The 24,258-nt window shown below is 36.2% G+C and overlaps 2 protein-coding genes across 2 annotated transcripts; one reads left to right on the top strand and one right to left on the bottom strand.

The window, feature by feature from the left end:
• Nucleotides 1-108: 108 nt before the first annotated feature.
• Nucleotides 109-13,647, top strand: Ddrgk1 (DDRGK domain containing 1). Its single transcript, XM_071591993.1, has 7 exons — nucleotides 109-262; nucleotides 347-457; nucleotides 540-685; nucleotides 2,567-2,827; nucleotides 6,587-6,692; nucleotides 9,899-10,066; nucleotides 13,541-13,647. The coding sequence occupies exons 1-6, from the start codon at nucleotides 172-174 to the stop codon at nucleotides 10,063-10,065; spliced, it is 882 nt and encodes a 293-aa protein (XP_071448094.1). The 5' UTR covers nucleotides 109-171; the 3' UTR covers nucleotide 10,066; nucleotides 13,541-13,647.
• On the bottom strand, nucleotides 12,323-23,575 carry Smyd5 (SET and MYND domain containing, class 5). Its single transcript, XM_071591992.1, has 10 exons — nucleotides 23,453-23,575; nucleotides 21,560-21,687; nucleotides 21,246-21,366; nucleotides 19,158-19,279; nucleotides 18,949-19,057; nucleotides 17,601-17,729; nucleotides 16,995-17,172; nucleotides 13,879-14,101; nucleotides 13,648-13,798; nucleotides 12,323-12,908 (listed from the first exon to the last, which is right to left on the bottom strand). The coding sequence occupies exons 1-9, from the start codon at nucleotides 23,495-23,497 to the stop codon at nucleotides 13,693-13,695; spliced, it is 1,161 nt and encodes a 386-aa protein (XP_071448093.1). The 5' UTR covers nucleotides 23,498-23,575; the 3' UTR covers nucleotides 12,323-12,908; nucleotides 13,648-13,692.
• Between the last annotated feature and the right edge of the window lie 683 nt (nucleotides 23,576-24,258).

Here is a 24,258-nt window from a genome sequence, read left to right as displayed (position 1 = left end):
TGAATTTAATTTTATTTACATAATATACGATTATTATGTTTTTTTACACGATAATGTTATTAAAACATCTATCAACGAAGAAGCAGAAATAATTTCGTACGTCTCTTGTGACAAAAACCACAACAACACAGAACATTGCCCGACATATGATCGAATTATAATCCATTTATTATGGATATAATTTTGTTTTCTTTGATTATTGGTTGTGTAGTGCTCCTTCTTATACTATTAGGATTTTTGTTGACGTCAAAGAGTGGAAAAGGTAGTATTCTCCCGCTATATTTTTGCGCTCTGCTTTTCAAAATCATCCGATCTCCTTCTGACACATATTGTCAATTATATTTAGTTCAGGAACTCGAGAGCGTACCAGAGGGTGATGCCCGTCGAGGACAGCAAGCAAATTTGCCCCGTCGTGCTGTAGCTGCTCGAAATCAAAGGGCTAGGTTACGTCCAACAGGTATGTACAGTGGCAAGGCAATAAAGTTTTGAAACTATATTTAGTGAAAGTGTGGTATATTCATCGTACTCTTTGTTTGCAGCTGGAAATATACGGCAAAATATATCAGACGAGGAAAATGACCCTCAGGAGGAACGAGAGCGTAATATTGAATTGCCCGAAGGGAAAATTGGTGCCAAGAAACGAGCCAAGCTCGAGGCTAAAGCGCATCGGAAAGTTCAGAGAGAGGTTTGATTTTATTGTCATTATTGCTTCCTAAAAATTCCCTAGGGTATCTGTAGACTCAAATTCGATGCAATTCTCTTCAATTTACTTGCTTTGTTTAGGACGAGATCTTTTACTAAAACTGGCATCTACCCTATTGAGGGTGGGTCAACAATAGTCGAATCAACTCTTGGGCTGGCCACCGTACCTTGCCAGTGTTGCAATGTTTAAGAAGACTACAGATGTTTAGTTTTAAGAGTGGCTGAGGTTTCTTTAACTTAACTTAACTGCAGCAACATTTCTGCAAAACTGCAATTCTCACATTTCATTATTTCTATTGTAAATATTCATGCACGTTATTGAACTCATATATTTGGTCCTTTAGCACATCCACTTTAGCAAATGGTTAATTTTTAATTATTAACATTTAAACGATGAAATTATGGTGTGTTTCGTATTAATTGTAAAGTAATGAGAGGTATTATCCTCTCTATAAACTTTGGACTATTTGATCTTCAAAATATTTCCTTTGGCAATAGAAATAATGAGTTTTTTTAAGATAGAGAGAGATCAGTTGTTTGCTTGCCGTTTTTAATCCATGGCACTCAAATAATGCATTATTAAAAACTAAATTTGTTGATTAATCATTAGTTATATCTTGTGATATTACTATTTAGACGAAAAATACTCTGCCATGCTATACTTGCATAAAAATGCTGGACAAAAATAATTCACATTCTCTAATCTCATTCATCTATATCTAATCAATATTCCTCTCACTGATGCCGGAGGCAGTTGATATTTTTCAGAAAAAAACACTAAGTCTACTCTCAATTATACCCTAATTTGAACTGGTATTATATATCTAAAGTGTATGAATATTGAAGGTGTAAGTGATGCATAAAACTCCATTAATGACTTAACTTGTTGCAATTGGTATTTTAAGTCACAAATGGGAACTTACAATTGAATCCTATAACTCAAGCACTAAACACATGTGCTTTCAGATGTACCCATTATTGCTTGCAAACTCATGTGCATGGTTGTCATGCATACTCTTACCACATTCATGACTGAGTTCCAGAGGTTCCAGTCCTTGGAAGTATTTATCTATAGAGGGTGAGTGGAAAAAGAACGCCATAGTTTGGCAAGGGATACTAGGTGTATCCGTGAAAAGTGAGAGGAAATAGACTTCATTCAAAAGTGAGCATACTTCAAATCGTTTGTCCAGCCACCTCTCTTATTTTGTTGCAATTGTCTGGCTTTTCAGTTCACATCATCAGTTATTTATTTTTTAACTTCACTCTGTAACCAACTTTTCAGTGATTGCAGTGGAAGGATCAAAGTTTTGTAAGACTTTTAAATTGTAATTGGTTTTTAGTACAATACATATGCTTTTTATGCTTAATGATGTTTATACATGATAACATAAAGGATGTTAAAGGGCTTAAGTCTTTGTCTTGTGCATAGATATTTTATATCCTCTGTTATATGAAATTGCTAGGAAATATGTGTAACAGCCAAAAAATAGATACTGTTTGTGACTCCAATGATATTTGAGCCAAAGTTTGGCTTTAACTTTCATAGAAACATTTTAGGTCATTTGCCAAAGACATTGTAATTGGAGACTTTTGTGAAGTATTTGATCAAATGTCTTGTGCTTTCCCAGCTTATCTGTTGAGTAAAATCCTCTCAGGTCTTCCACCGGGTTAGTCTCTCCATTGCTGCTGGCATTTCAATAACCAACTTGGTGATCATCCTCAGGGCTTCTGAAGTTATGAGGATGATGACCAAATTGATTATCGAAACATTGGCAGCTGTATAGACCCTAACCTGGTGGAAGACCCAAGAGGATTTCACTGCGAAGTATTTGTTTCCCATGACACAGATGGGTTTGTTTGGCAGGAGGAGGAGAGGGAGCGGGAGGAGAAGAAGAAGAAGGAGGTGATAAAGGAGGAGGAAAGGGAGAAGCGAGAGGAGAGGGAGAGACGTGAGGAGGCTGCTCGGGAGGAGGAAGAGCGTCGGCAGAGAGAGGAGAAGGAGCAGAGAGAGCGGAGGGAGTATGAGCGTATGAAAGAGGCATTCTCCATTGAGGAGGAGGGATTTGAGGAGAATGCTGAGGATGATGAAATCAACCTCTACAACAGTTTCATCACGCACATAAAAGTGAGTTTTATGCTGCTCTATGTTATCATTTTCATGGATGGGAAGCATTGATGTGGCTGAAAGTAAACTATGCTTTGCATTACTCAACTTATTCTTGTGTCTTTTATAACGGACTATCTCTATCTCCCTCCCATGAACCACACCCTTGACCTGGTGGAAGAGCTTTTGCATTCTGATGACCTCTAGAGTTGTGCTGGTGGGACCAGTGATAATTGCTCCTGCTAGGGTTACCCATGCAAAATAGGTCGAAGGTTAGGAGTCAGATGAAAGGTAGTCCACACAGTGTCTGTTCCTCAGTGAGGCAGCTACAAAGGCATCTGTCCCCAGTGAGACGGCCATTGAGTGATGGTATCACGTTAAAAACACTATTGAGGATGGCAACGGGAAACCACTTCAATTATTATTATTCCCAAGACTTTTATAATGGATAGTATGGAGAAATCAGTCCTAGCAACTATGGGACTCAGCCCAATTGGCCGTGTGTCGTGCAAGGCAGCAGGAAAGGCAAAGGTTCCATGGTTGTCATCTAACGAAAACCTTGCAAAGCAAAATGAACAGCAGCTGGGTAGAAGATGTAGAAGAAGAAGTCCAAATTAGTTGGAATAGGAACTTGGAATGTTAGGACAATGTTGAGGCCAGGAGAATTAGAGAATATAAAGCAAGAAATAGAAAGAGGAAATAATGATGTTTTAGGTCTATGCAACGTGAGATGGAATGGTAGCAGGAATTACTGGTGTAATAGTTAAAGAGTAATGTAGTGCATAGACAACAAGAGTCAACCAGGGGTTGCCATAATATTGAATAGAAAGTTAGGAAGAGAGTGTGTTGCTGCTGGGAAACATTTGATAGCAATGGGGTATTGGAATGCGACGATAGGTGAAGTAAGAGATGGTGATGAGGTGGGGCACTGCGGTTTAGGCACAAGGAATGACTGCGGGGAGAAAGCACTTGAGTTCTGCAGTAGACGGGTTAGTCATCACCAACACTTGGTTGAGACACCACAAAAGGCGCAGGTATGCATGGAAAATGCCAGGTAACTCAGAACGGTATCAGTTGGATTATATTATGGTTAGACAAAGGTTTAGGAACAGTGTGATCAATTAGCACAGCTTCCTGGGGGTGGATGCGAACTCTGACCACAATTTAGTTTGTAATGAAGTGTAACATCCATTTCAAAAAGATAAGGCAGGGGCAGTGGTTTAGAAAATGGAATGTAGAAGAATTACATGGATTGACAAGAAAAGACTATCAGCAAGGTGCAGAGAAAATCATGGATAAGGATAAAGAGCTGAGTACTATCGAGGAAAAATAGGAATGTATCAAGAAAGAGATATCGAAAGCTGGAAGATGGAAGGAATATATAGAAGAACTGTATGGTAAAGAACTTGTGCCAAGAAGCTTTGACATAGAAAGAGAACATGTCGGTGATGATAGCTTAGCTCCAGGCATTTACGACGATGAAATAGAAAGGTCATTAAGAAAGTTGAAATCAAGTAAGGCCGTGGGGGTAGACAGCATTCCTGTAGCACTACTGAAAGATTTAGGAAAATATGGGAGGGAGAGTCTTTATGGACTGGTTCATAGCATCTATGAGGAAGGAATTTGGCTGGAAGACTTTGTATAATGTGTTAGTTCCTATTCCAAAAAAAATGAAGGCTACATCATATGAGGACTACAGAACAATAAGTTTGATATCCCACGTAGCTAATGTTGTTCTCCGGATCATCAACAAAAAGGTAGAGAGTAGGGCAAATAATTACTTAGGGGATTATCAGTTTGGGTTTAGGAAGGGGAAAAGTATGCGGGATGCCATTGCAGTAATGAGATCACTAATCAAGAGGAATATAGAGTACAATCAGGACATATTTGCTCGTTTCGTAGATTTTGAAAAAGCATTTGATTGAGTGAATTAGGAAAAACTAACGAGTAGATTGCAGCAAATAGGAATAGATTGGAGGGACTGGGGGCTAATCCGCAACCTGTGCTATCTCAGACTGCTCAGGTGCGAGTGGGGAACGGGGAGTCCAGATGGGCAGTGTTGGGAAGAGGTGTAAGGCAGGGTTGCCCATTATCACCGTTACTGTTTAACTATATGTAGAGGAAATGATTAAAAAGGCATGGGAAGAACTGGAGGTAGGAATGAAAGTCGAGTGGGAATTTGTAAAATCAGTTAGATTTACTGATGACCAAGCTCTAATTTGTCAGTCAGCCAAGGGGCTGCAAGCATTGGTGAGTGAATTGCAAATTCAGTGCGACAGGTATGGGATGAGAATCAATATTAATAAAACAAAGGTTATGCGATTTTCTAGAAAGAAAAAGGCCAAGCTTAACATTAAAATAGGAGGGCAAAAACTAGAGCAGGTAGAACAGTTTACGTATCTCGGTAGTGTTTTGGGCCAACACGGTCAAAGTAGTAAGGATGTAAGGAGAAGAATTGCGCTAGGCAAAGAGGCTTTCACAAGGAGGAGGGAGTTGATGACAGGGACGTTGAGTAAGGATGTTGAGAAAAGACTTGTAAAAACTTTGATATGGAGCGTAGCTATGTACGGCGCGGAAACGTGGTCGTTGAAGCAGGAGGATAGACGCAGACTGGAGGCTTTTGAAATGTGGGTGTGGAGAAGAATGGAGAAGGTGAAATGGACAGAGAAGAAAACAAACGAGGAAGTACTTGGTATGGTGGGCGAAGAGAGGGGTCTGTTGGGAGAAATCCAATGTAGGCAGGAAAAATGGATGAGTGACGTATTGATCTGCAGTGGGATGTTGAAGAATGTAATAGAGGCGAGAATGTTAGGCAAATGAGGAAAGGGCAGGAATAGGATAGGGATGTTGGATGAGATAAAGGGAGGGAGGAAGTATATGGAGATCAAGAGAGCATGTTGGAGAATAGGATGTTGGGTTGTGTTTTGTTAGAAGAGACAAAATATTTATTTGGTGGCTGTGTCCATCCAAAACCTACCTTAACTGGTAGATTACCTATAAATATCTCTGATATGGTGGTGGTTTATTAATGTTTTCAATCCATTGACATCACTCCTGAATTATTTACTGTTTGGAATCTTAATAAAATTGAATGACACCATTTCCTGGTTATAGGCTGTGTTTTTGGGGATTGATTTGTGAATCACATTAGAGGATGTCTGTGCTATTGTCCATGCCTACCATTTCATCATAAATCTTGGTTCAATAGGAGTCTAAGAATCACTTTTCTAATGTATTATCGTTAAAGTAATCTTTCAGAGAAATCATGTAAATGCTCAATCACTCCTCAGTGCATAATGTTTTTATTTGTATAAAAATGAGTAAAATATTTTCTCTGAGCAGAGTATATTTGAGAAAATAATTCGAGCATGCCTTTGATGTTTTTCAAATTAAATCCATGATTCTGTCCCACAGTTTTTTTTAGACTTTAGTGGACCAAACCTTTTCACTGTATATGGCATTATCAAAGGATTAATATGCAGAATGTTCAGGAAAAATGTCAGAGTATTTATTCCGACCAACAGCACATAGGTATAAAAAAACAACATGAAGCAATTTTATATTACTCCTGTCATTAATAATTTTTTATTGGTTTTGTGATGATCTGGAGACAGCAAGAATAAATTTATCTGATGATTTCGCCTATTCGTCTAGGACGTTAGTATTTTAATGAAGTGTTTGTGAAAAAATACCAAGTATACTTATTCATCGATTATGGATTTTCACAAAACAGAGCCTGTAACCATCGAATTCATCTAATTGATACTTGTTTCTCCCAAGGAAATGAAAGTGGTAGTGCTGGAAGATTTGGCTGCCCATTTCAAAATGAAGACTCAAGCAGTGATTGAGAGAATACAACAACTTCAGGCCGAAGGAAGTCTCACAGGTAGGCTTTCTTAAATCTTCTATTTACAAATACATATAACAAGATGCTTAATTCTTCGTAATTCCTACAGAGCAAGTATATCTATGCATGACACCAGAGGAACATCAGAAGTTTCATATTATTGAAATATATATTACACATATTTATGATCTGAGTGGCCATAGACGCTAATTGTTGCTCAATTAGGATTGCATATCAGGTATAAAGGGTGAGAAATGAGTACTCATTCTAAAATACTTTCAGAAAAAGTTCATTTATTTTTAAAATTGGCTTAAATGTGGAAGGCTTTGTTGATAGGCTGTTAATACAGGGATGGAGTAGATTTAGAGGCTCTGATGGTTAGCAATAGATTGACAGAAAGATAGCAAACAATGACAGCAGTACAAAGACAGAGAGCGAATGGTCTGTGAAAGCTCCTTTCATTTGCAAGCACATCCATGTTTATATTCACTGATGCACTATGGCAGTGGAAATTTGCTGGAGGGTAAATATGGAAAAGTCATGACTCACATCCATAACTACAAGGTGTGATCAAAAAATACAGGACTGATTTTATAACTTGTTTATTTCGATTGATACAGCTTAATTGAACTTGTCGCCCTCAAAGTACCTGCCTTGGCTGGTTACACACCTTTACCAACGTTTCTTCCAGCTCTCGAGCCCTGCCTGGTTAGCCGCCTTGGGGATCTTCTTCAGATCCGCTGTACAATTAGTTTTAATGTCTGCAATAGAATTGAATCGGTGCCCTTTCAAGGTTGATTTTAACTTTGGAAACAAAAAAAAGTCTGATGGAGCCACGTCTGAAGAGTAGGGTGGCTGCAGGATGATGGAAGTTCTGGTTCTGGCGAAAAAATCTCACAATCTGTGCCGTGTGAGATGGCACGTTATTGTGGTAGAAACGCCATGCATTGTTTCTCCACATGTCCGGTGTCTTTTGGCTCACTGCCACCCTCAGCCTCTTCATAACCTTTAAGTATAACTCTTTTTTGATGTTTCGTTTGTAATGTATTTTAATTCATAATGAATCAGCCTTTGCCAATCAAAGAAACACACCAGCATGACCTTGACATTAGACTGGGACATGCGAGCTTTCTTTGGTTGCAGAGTATGAGGACTTTCCACTGAGAAGACAGGGCCTTTGTCTCTACATCATAACCGTAAACCCAGATATCATCACCAGTAACGAAAGTTTTGAGAAACTCTGGGTCGGCATTAGCTTGATCCAGGAGGTCCTGACAAATATCCACACATTTATGTCTCTGTTCATCAGTCATCACACATGGGACGAATTTAATGCGACCCACGTCATGCTGAAAATGTCTGTCACAATTATATGACAGGATCCAAAACTAATGTACACTTCCTCAGCTATCTCCCTAACAGTTAAATGGCGATTTGCCCACACCAAATTGTTCACCAATTTGACATGGTTAGGGTCTGTCGAAGTGGAAGGCTGCCCCATGCGCAAATTTTCATCTGTCGAGGTTCTGCTCGATTTAAAATGACTGTACCCCTCAAAACACTGGCTTCTACTCATAGCTTCATTAGCAAAGGCTTACTGAATCATTCCAAATGTCTCCATAGCACTTTTGCCAAGTTTGAAACAAAATTTCATGCGCACCAGCTATTCCTCTAGCCCCTTCATTGCTGCTGTTGCACGTAGTGACAAACAGGTCAAGACACATACCGCTGCTGCTGTGCAATGACTGGACATAAAAAAATGCAACACCTCTTGTTTGAGTCATCAGATGTGTCGTTAGATGGCACACTGTCTCTTGTTTCGATCTGTTGAACGGTTTGCGCAGATTAAAATCAGTCTGGTCTCTTTTTGATCACACCATGTATATTAACCAGTTAACCATTAGCTTGCTATTATTTACCCTTCCTGATTGAACACAGAGTTATAGCAAATTTAGGTTCTGGATTTTAGATTCATTAGGTATTAGCACATTGTTCTTCGCTCTTCCTAATTCAACACAACACAATAAACTTGAAATTAAGCAGTGATCTCAAAATCCTGCTGACAGGGCTAGTAGTCAATCTTATTCCTGTATGCCACAAACCAATATGATCATTGATCGATCTTAGGTCCCCAAATGCAAGGAGGTCCCTTTGAAGCATCTATCTTCTTAGGTTTGTGCTTTTCTTGCACATAGAGCTAGTCACTGATGTAGACCAATTGTATGTGCATGCTAGATCAGTCATGCTAACACCTTGTTCCAAAAAGGTTGGACAAGGGCATTGCATCCTTTGGGGACTAATGAAGAAGGGGCTTCAAAATTTGGAAGATGAGTAGGCGTGTTGTTAGAAAGAAATTATTTTTAAAATTAAAGTGCTTATGTGAAACATTCTATATTGAATCATCAACTGTATGAGGTTTGTTCAATAAGAAAGAATTTTTTTTTAATAGCCTGTGAACCATCAACCATACAGTGGCTTTTGAGTTTACATTGCTGCATTTGTGTACAACAAATTTATTTTGTCTGTTATGTTATGCGACTTAGTCTTTGAGCTATTCTTGCTGTAGTGGGCATGATCACGACCTGTCCATTAGATCAATTACTAGGTGAAAATTTGCTAATGTGTCTTGGCTGGCACAAGAAAACCATGTTTAAATCTGTCAGGAACTCTTTGTAAGTGAAATGGTAATTAAAACTCTTTAACATCAGAACAAGAAATGAGTTGTGGTCTTATGGCATTACTGTAGAAACCTTAATGCAATAATTGTTGTGGTTGGAGAAGGATTCTCCTTCACCAAAAACGAGCAGAAAATCATCAGAGATTACATGTTACCATGTCATTATTTGATTGCCCATTAAGAATTTGTACATGGTCATATGGTGCATATAGAGATGTATCAGGCTTTTGAGTAAAGCTTTAAATAGGAAGAGGCCTGAAATGTGGGAAAACCAGGTTTCAGGGATGGGTGAAATGTTGAGACCAACATTCTGCCAGAAGGGTGAGCTGCTTTGGTATTGAACTGGTAATAACATTGAAAAATGAGCAATAAGGTCTTTCTAAAAATATTTTGGTCATTTATTGAACACACCTTATGTACATTAGAGAGCAAAATGAGAAATTATTAAGTTTTAGGTTGTAGGTGGCACAGGATACAGATGACAAGCAAAAGGACTATGGAAAAAGGGCCAAACAATTATATAGATTCAACTTTCGATTTAGTACATGGTATTTTTCTTGTTCTTCAGGTGTCATCGATGATCGAGGAAAGTTTATATACATATCATCCCAGGAGTTGGAAGCCGTGGCAAAATTTGTGAGGCAGCGTGGAAGAGTCTCAATTACAGAACTGGCAGAAAGCAGCAATAAACTCATAAATCTTACTCCAACCAAAGCAGAAGTGGCTACAAGTTGAGGTGACAAAAATGAACATTAAAACTTATATCATTACTTTGCTATACACTCTGGAATATGGTTTATCATTTACTTCCTGGGAGACTTCTGCATATATGGTTAATAAGGTATCTATTATCAGTTCCCTTAGGAACCCACTCATTGAAAATAATGGTTGAAAAAAATTGCGGTTGATAAACCACCAAGTATATGGAACGTTGGGGATTAGGTTTTTTGTCCGAATTATTGTTAACATATTTGCCAATTGTTACATTCATTTGTAATCTACATGCGCATTAATGCAGAAATGTTCTCTCCCTCTTTTCATTGTTTAAGTACTCTGTAAACCACCACTAGGATGTGTGGCAGGGGGTGAATACAGACTAGACTAATTTTGACCTGAATATGACCCTAATAGTGATCTTACTTTTGATGGTCAATACCCATGTCAGCAAAAACTATGGAAGGAATCACTGTAATCAGTATTGATATTTTGGGAATGGATTCACTCATCCAGGCACTAATATGATACAAGGAATGAATTTGAATGCCACTAGAACACCATTAGTTCCCAGCATAAGTATATTTAGTATTGCATTGTTACTGCAGAATTAAAAAAAGTTTTGAATATTTTTGAAATGTTGAATGACATATTTTATCATAGTGATCAATGGCAAGTAACTCACTCACCTGAAATGACAGTCTGCTGATGCATCTTTGCCATGTCTGCTAGAGTACTTATTAAAGCTCTCTTTGCTTTTGGAATGTAAAATACATCAATACGTGTTCTACATTCAGTGGCCTCACAAGTTTAAATTGTCCTACTTCACACTCTTTACATTTTTTAATTATTTTATTTTGAATAAATCCAAAAAGCCTTTCTTTGACCTTAACATTGGATTTTTTTAACATGAAAATAACAAAGACAGATTCAAACACCCCAGCCCTGGACGGAGGAAAAGCCACATAGGCAGGAATGAAACCCACGATTTCTACTCCATTGTAGAAAACTAAATATAACAATGAACTCCAGAGCTTTCAACAAACTCAAAAATTTCATTTGAATTATTACTGGAGGACATCAAAACCACTTGATGTCCTCTGGTAATAGTTATTTCACTCTGTGCATCCTAAAAATATGATATGAAATTAACTGAAGGGTTTAAGACCCAAGAATTGCCGTTCAGCAGACAGTGATCCTCAAGAAGTGTGGCCCAAGATAGCTGTGTCAATGTAAATCTAGCAATGGACTGGAGCTAAGTGATTGTTTAAATGTTCTTAACTTGCTCATTTGTGTTCATTAGTTTTACGCTTTGGCTTCATTTCATAACATGTATGCTTTTACCTACTGGAAAGGTTCTTGAAATCACCATCAGATTTCAGCTCAAGCACAAGTTTTCCACGTAGGAGCAGCTAATCCTTTTTGAGTAAACACATAATGCATCAGTGCCCTCGGAAGAGATGTGGTGTGGACTCCTTTCTGTTGCTGTTCCCATGTTGTGATTTTTGGAAAAAATTGATATTTTATCAGTGATTAAATACTTAGTAAAGAAAGGTATGAAAGCAAAGGAAATTCATGCCGACTTTCAGAACACACTGATGGGACTCTCCTTCATATTCAAATGTTGCAAGTGGACAAATGAGATTAAGTACGGTCAAGACAGCTAAGATGATGATCCACTTAGTGGTCAGCCAAAATTTGCCACTACCCTGGAAACTATTGCAAAAGTGCATAAAATGGTCATGGAGGATCGCCGACTGAAGGTGTGAGAAATTGCTGAAGCTGTAGGGATGTCATCTGAGTGGGTATATCCCAGTTTAACAATGCAATTGGATAGGAGAAAATTATCTGTTAGACGGGTGCCATGACTCTTGGCACAGGATCACAAACACATCAGAATGGAAATTTCTGAACTATGTTTGACCCATTTTGAGATCAACCAACAAGATTTTCTGCACCAGTTTGAGACCACAGATGAAGCTTTGGTCCACTACAATACCTCAGGGACAAAACAGCAGTCAAAGCAGTGGAAACATGATGATACACCATCACCAAAGAAAGCAAAGGCAATATGGTCGCCAGAAAGGTGGTAGCTTCATTTTTATGGGATGCGAAAAGGATTCTGGTGTTAAGATTATCTTCACCCTGGTCAAACAATTACTGAACAATACTATGCTAACCTCCTGGACCAACTACAGTAAAATATATGCAAAAAAAAGACCTGGAGTCATCCTTCATCAAGACAATGCACACTCACAGATGTGCCGTGGCCATGGCAAAAATACCTGAACTAAGATATGACTTGTTGCCTGGCCTGCCTTATTTGACTCATCATATTTCAATCTCTTCCCCAAGCTCAAAATTTTCCTCGGTGCCCAAGATTCTCTGCAAACAAAGAACTAACTGCTGTAGCAGGCAGGTATTTTGCAGGCTTAAAGGAATCTAATATTCAACATTAAACATAACTTATACATTGAAACATTGCTGGACCAAGTGCAATAGTGTACAGGTAGACTAAATAAAAAAGTTTCACTGAGGTAAGTTGTTTATTTCTATTCCAATCCGATAACTTTTATAATTCCCTCTCATACTAATAAAACTTTGTTTTTTTATTATCCTTGCAGTAAATAATGTAGATATTTGGTAATTCTGTCCTAAGTATATGATTAAAAATACAACATGTTGAAGTCCACCATGCCATAAGCCATTTTTAAACTTACACGTACAATTTCAGAAAGTTGAAAAAAATTATAAATTTTTAAATATTTGCATTCATAGATTACATTCCCCATCTTTGCTTGCATAACCTTTAGCCAATGATGCCCAATATGTATTATTACAGTATGATGATATCCATGTATGCTCTGAAAATCGTAGACAAAAATGTACAATTAATCATTCTAAATAGTTTCCTGTTTGATATAAAAATACCTATGATCTTACTGAACAGATAATTTTAAGATTTGATTTAAAAGGGATTACATAATGCCATCAGTAATAACAAGTAGCAAGTGATTTTGAAAAAATTAAATTTTGGAGATTTATTTACTTGTGTTTGATTCCTTATACATTGAATACTCAGTTCACAACAAGGTGGGAATGAAATAGCTAGTGTTTAGCTTTGTTTCTGATGAAGTTTTAAGTAAAAATGTTTTTTATTGACAGCTTCCTGCGTAATCTGATCAAGAGTTTAATAAAAACTATCAATAATTGCTAATACCGAGATACACTATATATTTAAGAGGTAATGTGGCAGAGTCACTCTTATAGTCATCTGGTTTTTCCCCTGCCTGATAGAATTTGTCTTAGGAGCAATTTATGTGGTAATACATGTATGCTCTTAGTAGGTAGTCTTTTCTTTGGCACAATAAAATTATAATATTAATACCATGTGTAAAATTAGATATCTCTCGTTTGCCATTATTTAAGTAACCAAACTATTTTGCAAGAAATATTAAATTTATGATGGCTATGTGACGCAGTTTATTTTTTTCAGGCATGGAGGCAGCGCATGGGGCACATCAAATGCAAGTTATTATGATTCATACTGGTATTGTTTATGGATTTAATGTTTTTAAAAGACAATAAAATTATTTTATTTACCTTTTACAGCAATTATTATAAAACATTGTACAAGATATCACTCAATCAATCATCATCATCAAATGCATCCTCTTCGTCACTACTGGTTTCATTTGCGTCATCAGCCTGAGACAGACACTTAGAACACCGACAAATGAACAGGTAATTCTCCCTAATAAAAAAAATTTATGATTAACTTTTTGGAACATGAGAAATGTTAACATTAAAAATTAACACCACTGTTCCTTGTACCTTAAAATCTTCTGGCGTGAATATCGGCTTCGGCTGAGAGCACACTCATCCAAGTAGCTGACACACACTTCTTCACCTTGAGCAATGTCTCGCTTAGCTTTCAGCACCAAGCATGAATCTCCCAATGGGAATGTCTGCTCTGCATTAGGCTCACAATCATGGTTACATGAGCTTTGAAGAAGATAGAGTCCTGAACCTTCAGCATCAAGAAATCCTCCGGAAACTGAAATGACAGAAGATAATTTATACCAAACCTTCTTAGACTATTAACACACATAATACAAAAACACTGCCCTTAAAGAGATGCCATTATATGATATGAACATTCTTGCCAACCAAATGAAATCATGGGTTGAAAGGATGAGGATGAAGACAAATGAAGCTTCCTCACTAATCAACTTCTCTTGTACCCTTTTCTTTTCACAGACCTGTAATTTTTCTCTGCACACATTCTTGGAAGTTCTCCGAGCATACTTAGAATTATTTTCAACCAGTGAGAGTCATAGATGTGGTTCTCTTGTTGCTGATAGCATTTGAAAAGTTATTTTTTTGCAGAGCTATATGTACGAGGGTCATCCGGAAAGTAGTACCCGTTCGTGAAATAAAGACACAAAAGTAAATATTAACAAACATAAAAAATTTTATTTGAAAGAGGATACTTTAAACTACTTCTCAACATAATCTCCAAGCAAATTAAGGCATTTGTCATAACGTGTGACAAGTTTCTGTATTCCTGCTGCATAGTCCTTCGCCGCCAGCTCATTGAGATACGCGAGGGACCCATCTTGCACAAATTTTTGCATAATGCAGATGGTGTTTAACAATTTCATGAACAATTGTTCGAGAAACATTGGGAAAATGCTCACAGATGTCATCAATTGTGACGCGCCGATCGTTCCTCACGAATTCGTCAACTGAGCTCACCAGTTGGTCTGTAATGACAGACGGTCTCCCCGAACGCTCATCGTCGTGTGTGTTCCCCCTCCCCATGTTGAAGTTGCGACACCACCGCCGAACAGACGACTCGTCCATTACATTGTCTCCATACACCTCCTTTAATTGGCGATGAATATCACATGGGCGAACGTTTCTTGCATTGAGGAATTTAATTACTGCCCTCACTTCACAACTGGCGGCGTTCTCAATTTTTTTAAACATTGTAAACAATCACAGAAACAACACAGGCAATGCTAGCGTCACGCAACTTGGCTCAGAGAAGGCAGACAAGCCACTGAAGCTATCTGACCTCGTCCAGCGGCTACTCGCGTTGTCAGCACTTCATGCGGCACGAACGGGTACTACTTTCCCCTCGTAACTTTCAAATTTTGTTTTCTACATACAGAGTTAGTATATTAGTAGGTATAAGTAGAGTATTATTTACTGCATCAAGACATAGGTTTATTCCCACCCCATGGACTACAACCTTGACATGGCAGAAGGGACTTTGCATTGTCCTAGAGCTGTAATAGAGGGAGCAATCATAGGTACTGGTAGGGTCACCCATGTTAGCTAGGTTGAAGGGTAAGAACCAGATAAAATGTAGTGAGGTGGTTGGTTAGCATCTCATCCTAGCGGGGCAGCCATTTCTGTGATGGTTTCATGTTAAAAATAATATTGAGGAAGGCAATAGAAAGCCACCTTAATTGATTATCCATACAACAGTGATGAGAATAAACCTGAGAATGAGTCCTGACAACAACTGGACTCAATCTGCAGTGGGATAGGCAAGGCTTCTGTGGTCATCATCACATGAAATACTTGCAAAACAAAATCAACTGGAGCAGCACAGAGGACTGAACTATTAAGAACAGGGATTTGGAATGTTAGAAAAATGATGAGGACGGGAAAATTAGAAAATATAAAGTGGGAAATGGAGAGAGGAAATGTAGATATTTTAGGGCTGTGCTATCTGCAAAGTAAGGACATTAGGGATAATAGGTAGGAAGAAGTTGACAGGGCAGACGACCTGTTCATGGAAATAATTGCAGGTGTTCCTGGAAGTAAACATTTGATAATGATGGGGCAAAGGAAGAGATAATAGTGAGGTAGAGACAAGGAGTTACAGTTCAGGAACAAGGAATGGCCCTGAGGAGAATGCAATATAGTTCAGTAGGAGAGAGAGCATTTAATCATAATGAACACTTGGTTTAAATAGCAGAATGGGCAGAGTTATACATAGAAAATGCCTGGGGATCCAGAAAGATATCAGTGAGACCATATTATGGTTAAGCACAGATTTAGGGAGAGCATGATAAATTTGCAGTTCCCCAGAAGTGGAAGTGGATTCAGATCATAATTTAGTGCTAATGAAGGGTAATGACAGATGCAACTTTTTATCATTTGCAATAAAACCATTCCAAATTATTATAAATTTTCTTACTTTTTGGAGACTAGAATCACCCAGAATTACTAAAAATCCATTTTCTGATACCCAAAAGCTTGAGGAGGCAAAAACCCATTCTGTAGTCAACTACTAAATTCATATCAATTCAAATACACAAAATCTTGTTTCTCTTGCTATGACAATCAAGAATGAGTAGCATTAATCAATATGATTATGAATGGGGAGACACCAAAATAACTAGGAAGTCACTCTGTAAGGGAGATTGAGTAAAATTTAGTTTCAAACATTTCTAAAGGAAACTTATACAAATGATGAACCATAATTGTGATATAACATTCAAATAATTAACAATCAGGCAAAAAATCAACAAGTTGCTATTTTTGCCTCTCTCATTCAGCATTTCTTGCAGATATTTAGTGTTTTGTAGACTTGCACTGAAATAAATTCAAGTGAAATTTTAACCCTAAATATAGCTGATGATACCTTAAGATTTTCTCATTAAATGTAACAACTGTGTATTGTAGCCAAATTCTAAACATTACACTTGAAATATTTGTTTAAAATCATTATTACATTGAATAGCTTATTGATCAGAAAATAGAGCCTTTTTAATGGAAAATTTCAATTTAAAGCCATTTAGGTTTTGATTCATATTAGGTGGATACATTTTGCCAAGCATGACAAATTTTTCTACAACAGGAATGTTCATTACATTGTAATGCATAATTAAATTAATTTCCATAAAAGAAATGCGAAAGCATCTAAAACCTACCAGCTTCTATATCCACATATAGCTGATCAATGAATGAGTCAACAGCTGATCTCTGGTCTTCACTTAAACTGAGATCAGCTACATTATTTACCCATTGAGATAAAGGGCTAGAACCAATACCTTGGCCGTTGGTACCAACTAGAGCAAATAAGGCACCAAACCCTTGTGGAGTGAGCCACTAAAAATGGTGATAAAAGCATTCATTAGTTCCAAGAAACTGTGGGAGATACCATGACAGTAACTTTTAACAAAGCCACTTGCAATGGTATTTTTCTGAAAGCTTTCTTTAAAGAAGGACAGAATTGACACCAGGGGAATTGCCCTTAAGTTTCAATCCAAATGATTGACATAGAGAAAGGCATTGTTAGTATTAACAAGGAATGCACTAGGTACCAACGTTTTCAAAGCCTTTAAAAAGAATATGACTCAAGATAGTTTTATACATTCACTGTGAGCATGATCATCCAGAATTGTTCCATTAAATGAAACCTAGTGGCACCCATATATTTACTGCACATCAGGATAACTTTTTATCAAATAGACATTAAGTAGAATCAGTTAAATCAGCATTAGCACTTGAAAGTAATTATATAGAACAAAACTTACATGATGAACATCATCAGAATATAATGCCTTTGCAGTAAGTTCTCTCAATACTTCCAATTGATTTGAAATATGTTCTCCCAATAGCTTGTGTGCTATTTCTTCCACTTCATTCACAGTTCGATGGCAAAACTAGAAGGTAAAATTTTTAACGTAGTGAAAGGCATATAATGAATACTAAACAACTCATCATTTTCAGTCACCTCTTAATGTAATTAACTTTCTGCTAATTGTTGCATTTTCGAGAAAGAACACCACCAAATATGAAAGTCATGTAATTCACAAGGGGCATCAAAAACTTTTATCGGTAACTGTTCATGTCTGGCATTACTCCAGTATTATATTATTAGTTGTGCCAAGGCGAAGCTTAAAATGGTCTCAGAACTAAAACAAACATCCTTCTCATTGGGAATTACCAATCATGAATTGCATTCCCATTTTTTAGTTTGGATCTATTCTCAATTTTTCCCCAAAATTTCAAAGAAACAGTAATTTCTGACTTTTTCTGATTTCCAAATTTCCTGGCAGAATTCCTCCCCCCCCCATTTCAGATCCATTCTTATTTACTACATATAAATGTAGAGGAAAATATATGAGAAGAATGGAGGGGGTGAAAATGAAAGCAGGCATAGAATTGATAAGAAGCTGATGAGAGAATTGATTTACGGCTGATGAGGCTTAATCAGCTAGCTGAGCGATTTCATACACTAAATATCAGGATCAATCTAAGGCATGCCCATATGATAAACGTAAGCTATAATAAATTAAATTAGGTGAAGTTTCGCGCTGAATCAAAACTAAATAGATCAAAACGAAGGAAATGAGGTTATTGGTATCGTTTGGATAAGTCATGGTATAGCAATAATATGACATCATTTTTACAACAAGGAGGAAATTAGGATAAGGATTAGATAAGTATAAGCAATTGTAAAAAGAGAAAACATGACCAGCACACAGGTTTTGATGAGATGGAAGATTAATTGGCAGAGAATTTTAATAAAAATGCGTAGAGGCAATTGAGAGGAGCATAATAATGAAAGCTATTTTTTGGGAGAATATAGTTAGCAAAGGCAAAGAGAATAGGCATACTGGATGCCATGACGGGAGAGAAATTACCTGGAGCTATAGAAAACGTAACTATGGGGCAAAGGTTTATATATATCTCAATTTCAGGTAATATTTTTGATTAGTGTTCAATAATAAATGTAACTTAATATTTTGTTTTCAAAATTTAATCATTGGTGTACCAAAGCAGTTATTTGGGCTTACATGAATACAAAGGGCACATTACTGGGTGCAGTGCTGAAATTTTATGGGATGCACTCCCACAAGTAACTTAATTTTAATTTACCTGCATGAAAGCATTCATAGCCCCATTTTTATCTTCTGCCTGCCTAACAGTTGCTATGATTCGGGCAAGAAGCATAATGCTTGCTGTTTCTGGTGGATAATGCATTTGCCTGAAAAAAATTCAATCTTAAAACAAGCAATGCTAAGGGTGATTAAATCAAGTTTCAAAATGTACAGTTCCAATGGATACTTTTTAGTATACCAACTTACTTCCATGCTTCATTAAGTATATTTAGTGGATGTGAAGGACTTTCCTCACAGGTGCCAACACACAAAGTCATATGGTATTGTTTCCATGCTTGCTCTTGGCACTCCTTACTGCAATACTGAACCTTTAAAGGACATTTTCCAAATTACTTTAAGGCATAAATGATATATATTGATGTCCATTTTGGGCATGAAGTTTATGTAATTTATTTGTGTAAAAAAGTAAATAGGGGAGACTTAGGTTTAGTTCACATAGTTAAACATTGTAAAATCATTCATAGTTAATGCTCAAAAAGAAGGTAATAAATCATAGTAGAGGGAAAATGAGAGAAATCAGAGTGAAAGACATCTTAGCTGAGACATTTTATGCTGAAATTGCTCGCTGATAAGAGCCATATGGGAAAAATTGAAGGAAAAAGAGGAAGGAAACACTCAATGAGATAAGAAATAGCAGTGGTTACATGCAAATGAAAGAAGATCCTCAGGACTGAGCATCTTCTTTCATTTACCTTAATAATATACTGGAGGACATCCAGTTGAACCCTCTTTCAATACAGTTCCACCTAAGAGAGAGAAGAAAGTAAGTCATTGGGGACAAAGGAATAATTAGGAAAGCACACAGAGCAAGGGAGTGCAAAAGATGGAGCGAGAGAGGTTGAAAGCTGAGTGATTATTCAAAGTATTATGCATGATGAAAGTACACCATGTAAAAACAGTTTTAACCCTCCAAAGGGAGAGAAATAGTATTTCAGAAAGCAAAGACTACGTGTGAAGCATTACCTACTATCTGTTTATGTACAAAGTTAAGAGAATGAAACTGATTGAGCATTGATTTTCAATGGAGATTATGTCACAAAAGAAATATTTAAAAGAATTACATGGTAAGTTATTTGGAAAAGTAGTATAAACTAATTACAGTGAATCTTTATCATTTAAATGCATGTCATTTTTTATGACTATCCACAATTATACATAATTATTATCCTACTGAAAAACCATAGAATGGCAGCATATATTTGCATGAAAAATAACAATATTTTGGAATATTTCTTACAAATTGGTTTTAGAAACAGGTTATTTCAGACAGTGCATATGCACGCTTGATGACTTCTGAGACTGGCTGTGTTGGGAACATTTTTTTTCTCAACGTTTCTCCTGCATTACAGCCAATGTCTTCAGGGGCAAAATGGATGATTTCATCTAGAGATATTAAACATTTTATCAAGCAATTATTTAAATTGAGGCAGTGGAAATGACTAAAGTGGACAGAGGGAACATAAGTCAAAATTTCATTAAAAATTATAATTATTACAGAAAGAGAGGTTATAAATGTTGTTGCATAATAACAAATTTATCAAAAAATGATTAAAATAATCTGAACTACTGAAAGAGGCCACTAAATTGAAATAATGAATAATTGAAACACTGTAGCACTTCTTAAGTAAATTTAGTCTAGTGTCCAAATAGGATAATAAGTTGATTTTTTAAGATAATGAGGACTTTTCCAAGTATTTAAATACAGTTGTTAGATAATTAAAACTGACAGATTAATGTAATGCTCACATCAAATATTTCAATTTTACAACTGAAAGTTTTCACACCATTGAAATATTGTGTAATTAAATTTCCAAAAGTTTTTTCCTTCTTTACCAGAATTTCAGTGATTACAATCCCAAAGGTGGGTTGTTAAAAGATAGTGGTCACTTAATCTCTTGGGAAATTCATGGTCTCTGCTTCCTGCACCCCTACCAATTTGAAAGACAATGTTCCCATCAATGTGCAAAATCAAAATTAGGCTTTTTAAAAAATTTTATTTAAAAATGCTACTAAAATTTTGATTCGAATGCATTTGAAAATCTAATCAGAGTGAATCCACATAAATTGTTTAAATAATACAAGAGGAGAGAATCATGACAGTATGATTGGTAATTGTTCTTTTTGCAGAAGAATCTAAATACTTACCTGAAAAGGTTTTCAATTTAATGCAATAAAAGATTCCTCTGAAACTTGTTAGTATAAAAATGTTCAACTTGAAAATTATACTGCATTTCCATAAGGATTACTAAGAGTTATAATTCGTAAATTACTCACCCCACATGCAAAGCACTTTGTATGATTCTCTTTTACGGTCGGGCAACACTCTGGGAAGGGAAGACTTATATTGGAGTTTCCAGTTAGCCGACGAACATTTTCTTCAGTTGTTTCTAAGGACCTTAAAAATGAAAAATTTTTCAGTTCTTTTGAGTAACACAATATAAATTTTTGCAAAATAATTCTAGTAACTGCAACTCCTCTAGTCTCAAAATAATTATTTTACAGGCCATAAGAATAAATACACATGCGTACCAAAGTTTCTTCCATTTAATAACTCATAAGACATGATGCAGGGAAAATTTTAACATTACCTTAAACAATTATCACATGCAAGATATTTATAGGCAGCATTCCAGGAGAACTGACAGCAAACTAAAGGTTTTTCTTGCATTATAATTTCTCCATTTTTTATGTCTTTTACTGCAATCATTCCTTTTCCCTAATAGGTAAATACAGTGTGATATTAACTTAATTAATTTCAACATTCATAAAAAAATGACATTGTAAATGCATGTGGTGTAATAGTTATTGGGCCAAAAATTACATTTATACGACAGTATATTATGACACAGTTTATAAGGTTGTAATCATCTGAATGTAAGGATAATTTTATTTGTATTGATATTGGTGGATAACCATTAAATTGGCGTATTTTACGGCACGAGATATGTGAGATGGGCACATTAGGCATCGCTATTCACCAGGGATTTTTTTGTAGAAAAATTCCTATATTTAATATTCTACATTCCACATAAATATTCTTCTTTAATTAGCATTAGTTTTGACAGTGGATTCATAATAATGCACCAGTGTTTTTGAAAATTTTCAATTTGAAGTTCAGATAGATGTTTTCAATCGGAAAGGGAATATGGTGATAATCGATCCTTTTAAGGAATGGAAACTCATGTACACAGTTTGCAAACATTTTCTGTACTTTAAGCCATTACTTGTGATAAAAAGTGCACCTTTTATGCAATAAAACACAGTAACTCTTTCCAAGTACATATATAAACTTGTACTTAAGAAACACACAAATAATAGATGCCCATTGATAATCCATTATTGTTATATATCAACAAGTTTAATTTAAAAACATTCAACATTTAAGGAGCATAAGGAAAAAATTAACTATTCCCGAACCAAAACATACATATTCCGTGCTTTCTGTGGTTGTTGGGTACACTATTCGCAGTCATAAAATCGCAAAACGCTGTATCAAATCCCTGATTGGCAAGAATGAAGCAGTTATTTTGCTTAAAAATGAATCCGCAAGACTCTCCCCAATATCATTAAATAATCTACGTACCTGCATGCATATGTATTATCAATACCTATGAATACGAGTAGCTAAAATTATACTATTGAATATAATACAAAGGTATTTTTATTTTCTTATTTGCATTAAATGTTAACTCGTATTTAGAAGTATTAACTGGTATGTTTGAAAATACACTGACTTGAACATCTATTGCAGTTCACATTTAACGGAATCAAAAACTACGTGTTGCTAATGTATTCTCCGTGCATGGTCTCTTTAATGTTAAGCTAAAATAAATGGATTAAGAAAAAACGCCAAATCATAACGGTAGACCTTCCATCGAAGAATATCTACGAGATAATAAGGACACAGAATCACAACTAGTCATAATATTAAATCCAGGGGCGTTCAAAGGGTTGAGGATTTAAGGATAAAGGAGAGCTTTCAAGCCATCACAATATATCTTTTCAATCTTCGAATCCTTAAATCCATGTTATACAAAGCATTAAAGGAGAAATTATGTCGTAGAGAGAGAGAATGTCCTAATTTAAAAATGTATAACAAGATGGCTTAAGTGTTTCAAGTATACATATGGAAATATTACATAGATTCCACAATAGGAAAACATAGTTATTGGAACATTTTGACAACAATGAGTTATCACAAAACTCGAATTTTACAAGGACCCTCTTTTTTTTAATTTTGCATGGCAGTAAAGATACCATACTCGAAATAACAAAGCCGCAGTTGTCATACGAGTTACATTAAATACAGTTCATTTAAAATATTAAATGCAGAGTGCCACGACTACTACCATACCTTTAAATACAAACATTCCCAAATGCACATAGAAACCTATGGACACACTTTCAATCACACTGCTAACATTTAATAATAATGAAAAATGCCTTGGTAATTACAATTGCGGTAGTTTACTTGGACTTACTTTTGTTTCGCTAATAAATGTAGTAACGGAATCACTGTGCGCCATTGTTAAACTTTTAACGAGCCAATTTAAATAAGATTACTTCTTTAATATTCGGAGGCGTGGAGATTCACATCATGCAGGCGCCTGTGGCAAAAGCAAAACATAACGAAATTCGTTGTGAAACTATCCGTGAAAGCGCCATTTTAGAAAACATACTTACGCGCCTTCAGTGGATCGTGCAATTATTAACTTTTCCGTCATACTAACTCTCGATGACAGGTGAATCTGTTAATGAAATTCATGATTATTTATTTTAATAACGTTACAGGAGTAGCTTGAATGACAAGTATTTGCATTTGCTATCCGTTTATATTGCACTTACGTTTTTGGTCCGGAACGTTGTGTATAGGTTACATTTGAGCTCGATGTAATAAGCAAATGAAGAATTAAGGAGAGTGTCTACAGTTTTAAATTATGTCCTTATAGAAAATCTGGTTACGGTATTAGTATGGTCTTCAACACACTTTGTGCATGTAATTGTTTTAAAAGCATTTTTAAACCGGTCACCTTGCATTGGTGAAAATGCCGACGCAGATTGTATAGCCAAACCATGTTTCTTGATTATGTGTTGTAAGTCATTTTAAAGGCTCCCCTAAAACTTTTTTCAATAAGACATTTTACGCTAATTAAAGTGACAAACGACGCATCAACTACCTGCATGGCTGCAGGTTCAATTTGCACGGTTTGAATATGGATCTGAGTGAATTTATAGGCAAGAGAGAGCTCATCCTTGGAAGAAAAGTATTTGAAAAAAGGAAATTCGT

The sequence above is a fragment of the Hetaerina americana genome, unplaced genomic scaffold, assembly GCF_022747635.1.
Source record: "Hetaerina americana unplaced genomic scaffold, ioHetAmer1.1.p SCAF_5, whole genome shotgun sequence".
Classification (NCBI taxonomy): Eukaryota; Metazoa; Arthropoda; class Insecta; order Odonata; family Calopterygidae; genus Hetaerina; species Hetaerina americana.
This window is presented reverse-complemented; position numbering and strand designations above follow the sequence as displayed.

Bases quoted from the DNA above. Each gene is read 5' to 3' on its own strand.
- Ddrgk1 (XM_071591993.1), top strand. From the start codon at position 172: ATGGATATAATTTTGTTTTCTTTGATTATTGGTTGTGTAGTGCTCCTT. The intron at 458-539 runs GTATGTACAGTG...CTTTGTTTGCAG, and splicing joins GGCTAGGTTACGTCCAACAG to CTGGAAATATACGGCAAAAT. The intron at 6,693-9,898 runs GTAGGCTTTCTT...CTTGTTCTTCAG, and splicing joins GGCCGAAGGAAGTCTCACAG to GTGTCATCGATGATCGAGGA.
- Smyd5 (XM_071591992.1), bottom strand. From the start codon at position 23,497: ATGGCGCACAGTGATTCCGTTACTACATTTATTAGCGAAACAAAA. The intron at 21,688-23,452 runs GTAAGTCCAAGT...TTTACCTATTAG, and splicing joins CATTTATTAGCGAAACAAAA to GGAAAAGGAATGATTGCAGT. The intron at 19,280-21,245 runs GTGAGTAATTTA...TGTCCTTTAAAG, and splicing joins CAAAGTGCTTTGCATGTGGG to GTTCAGTATTGCAGTAAGGA.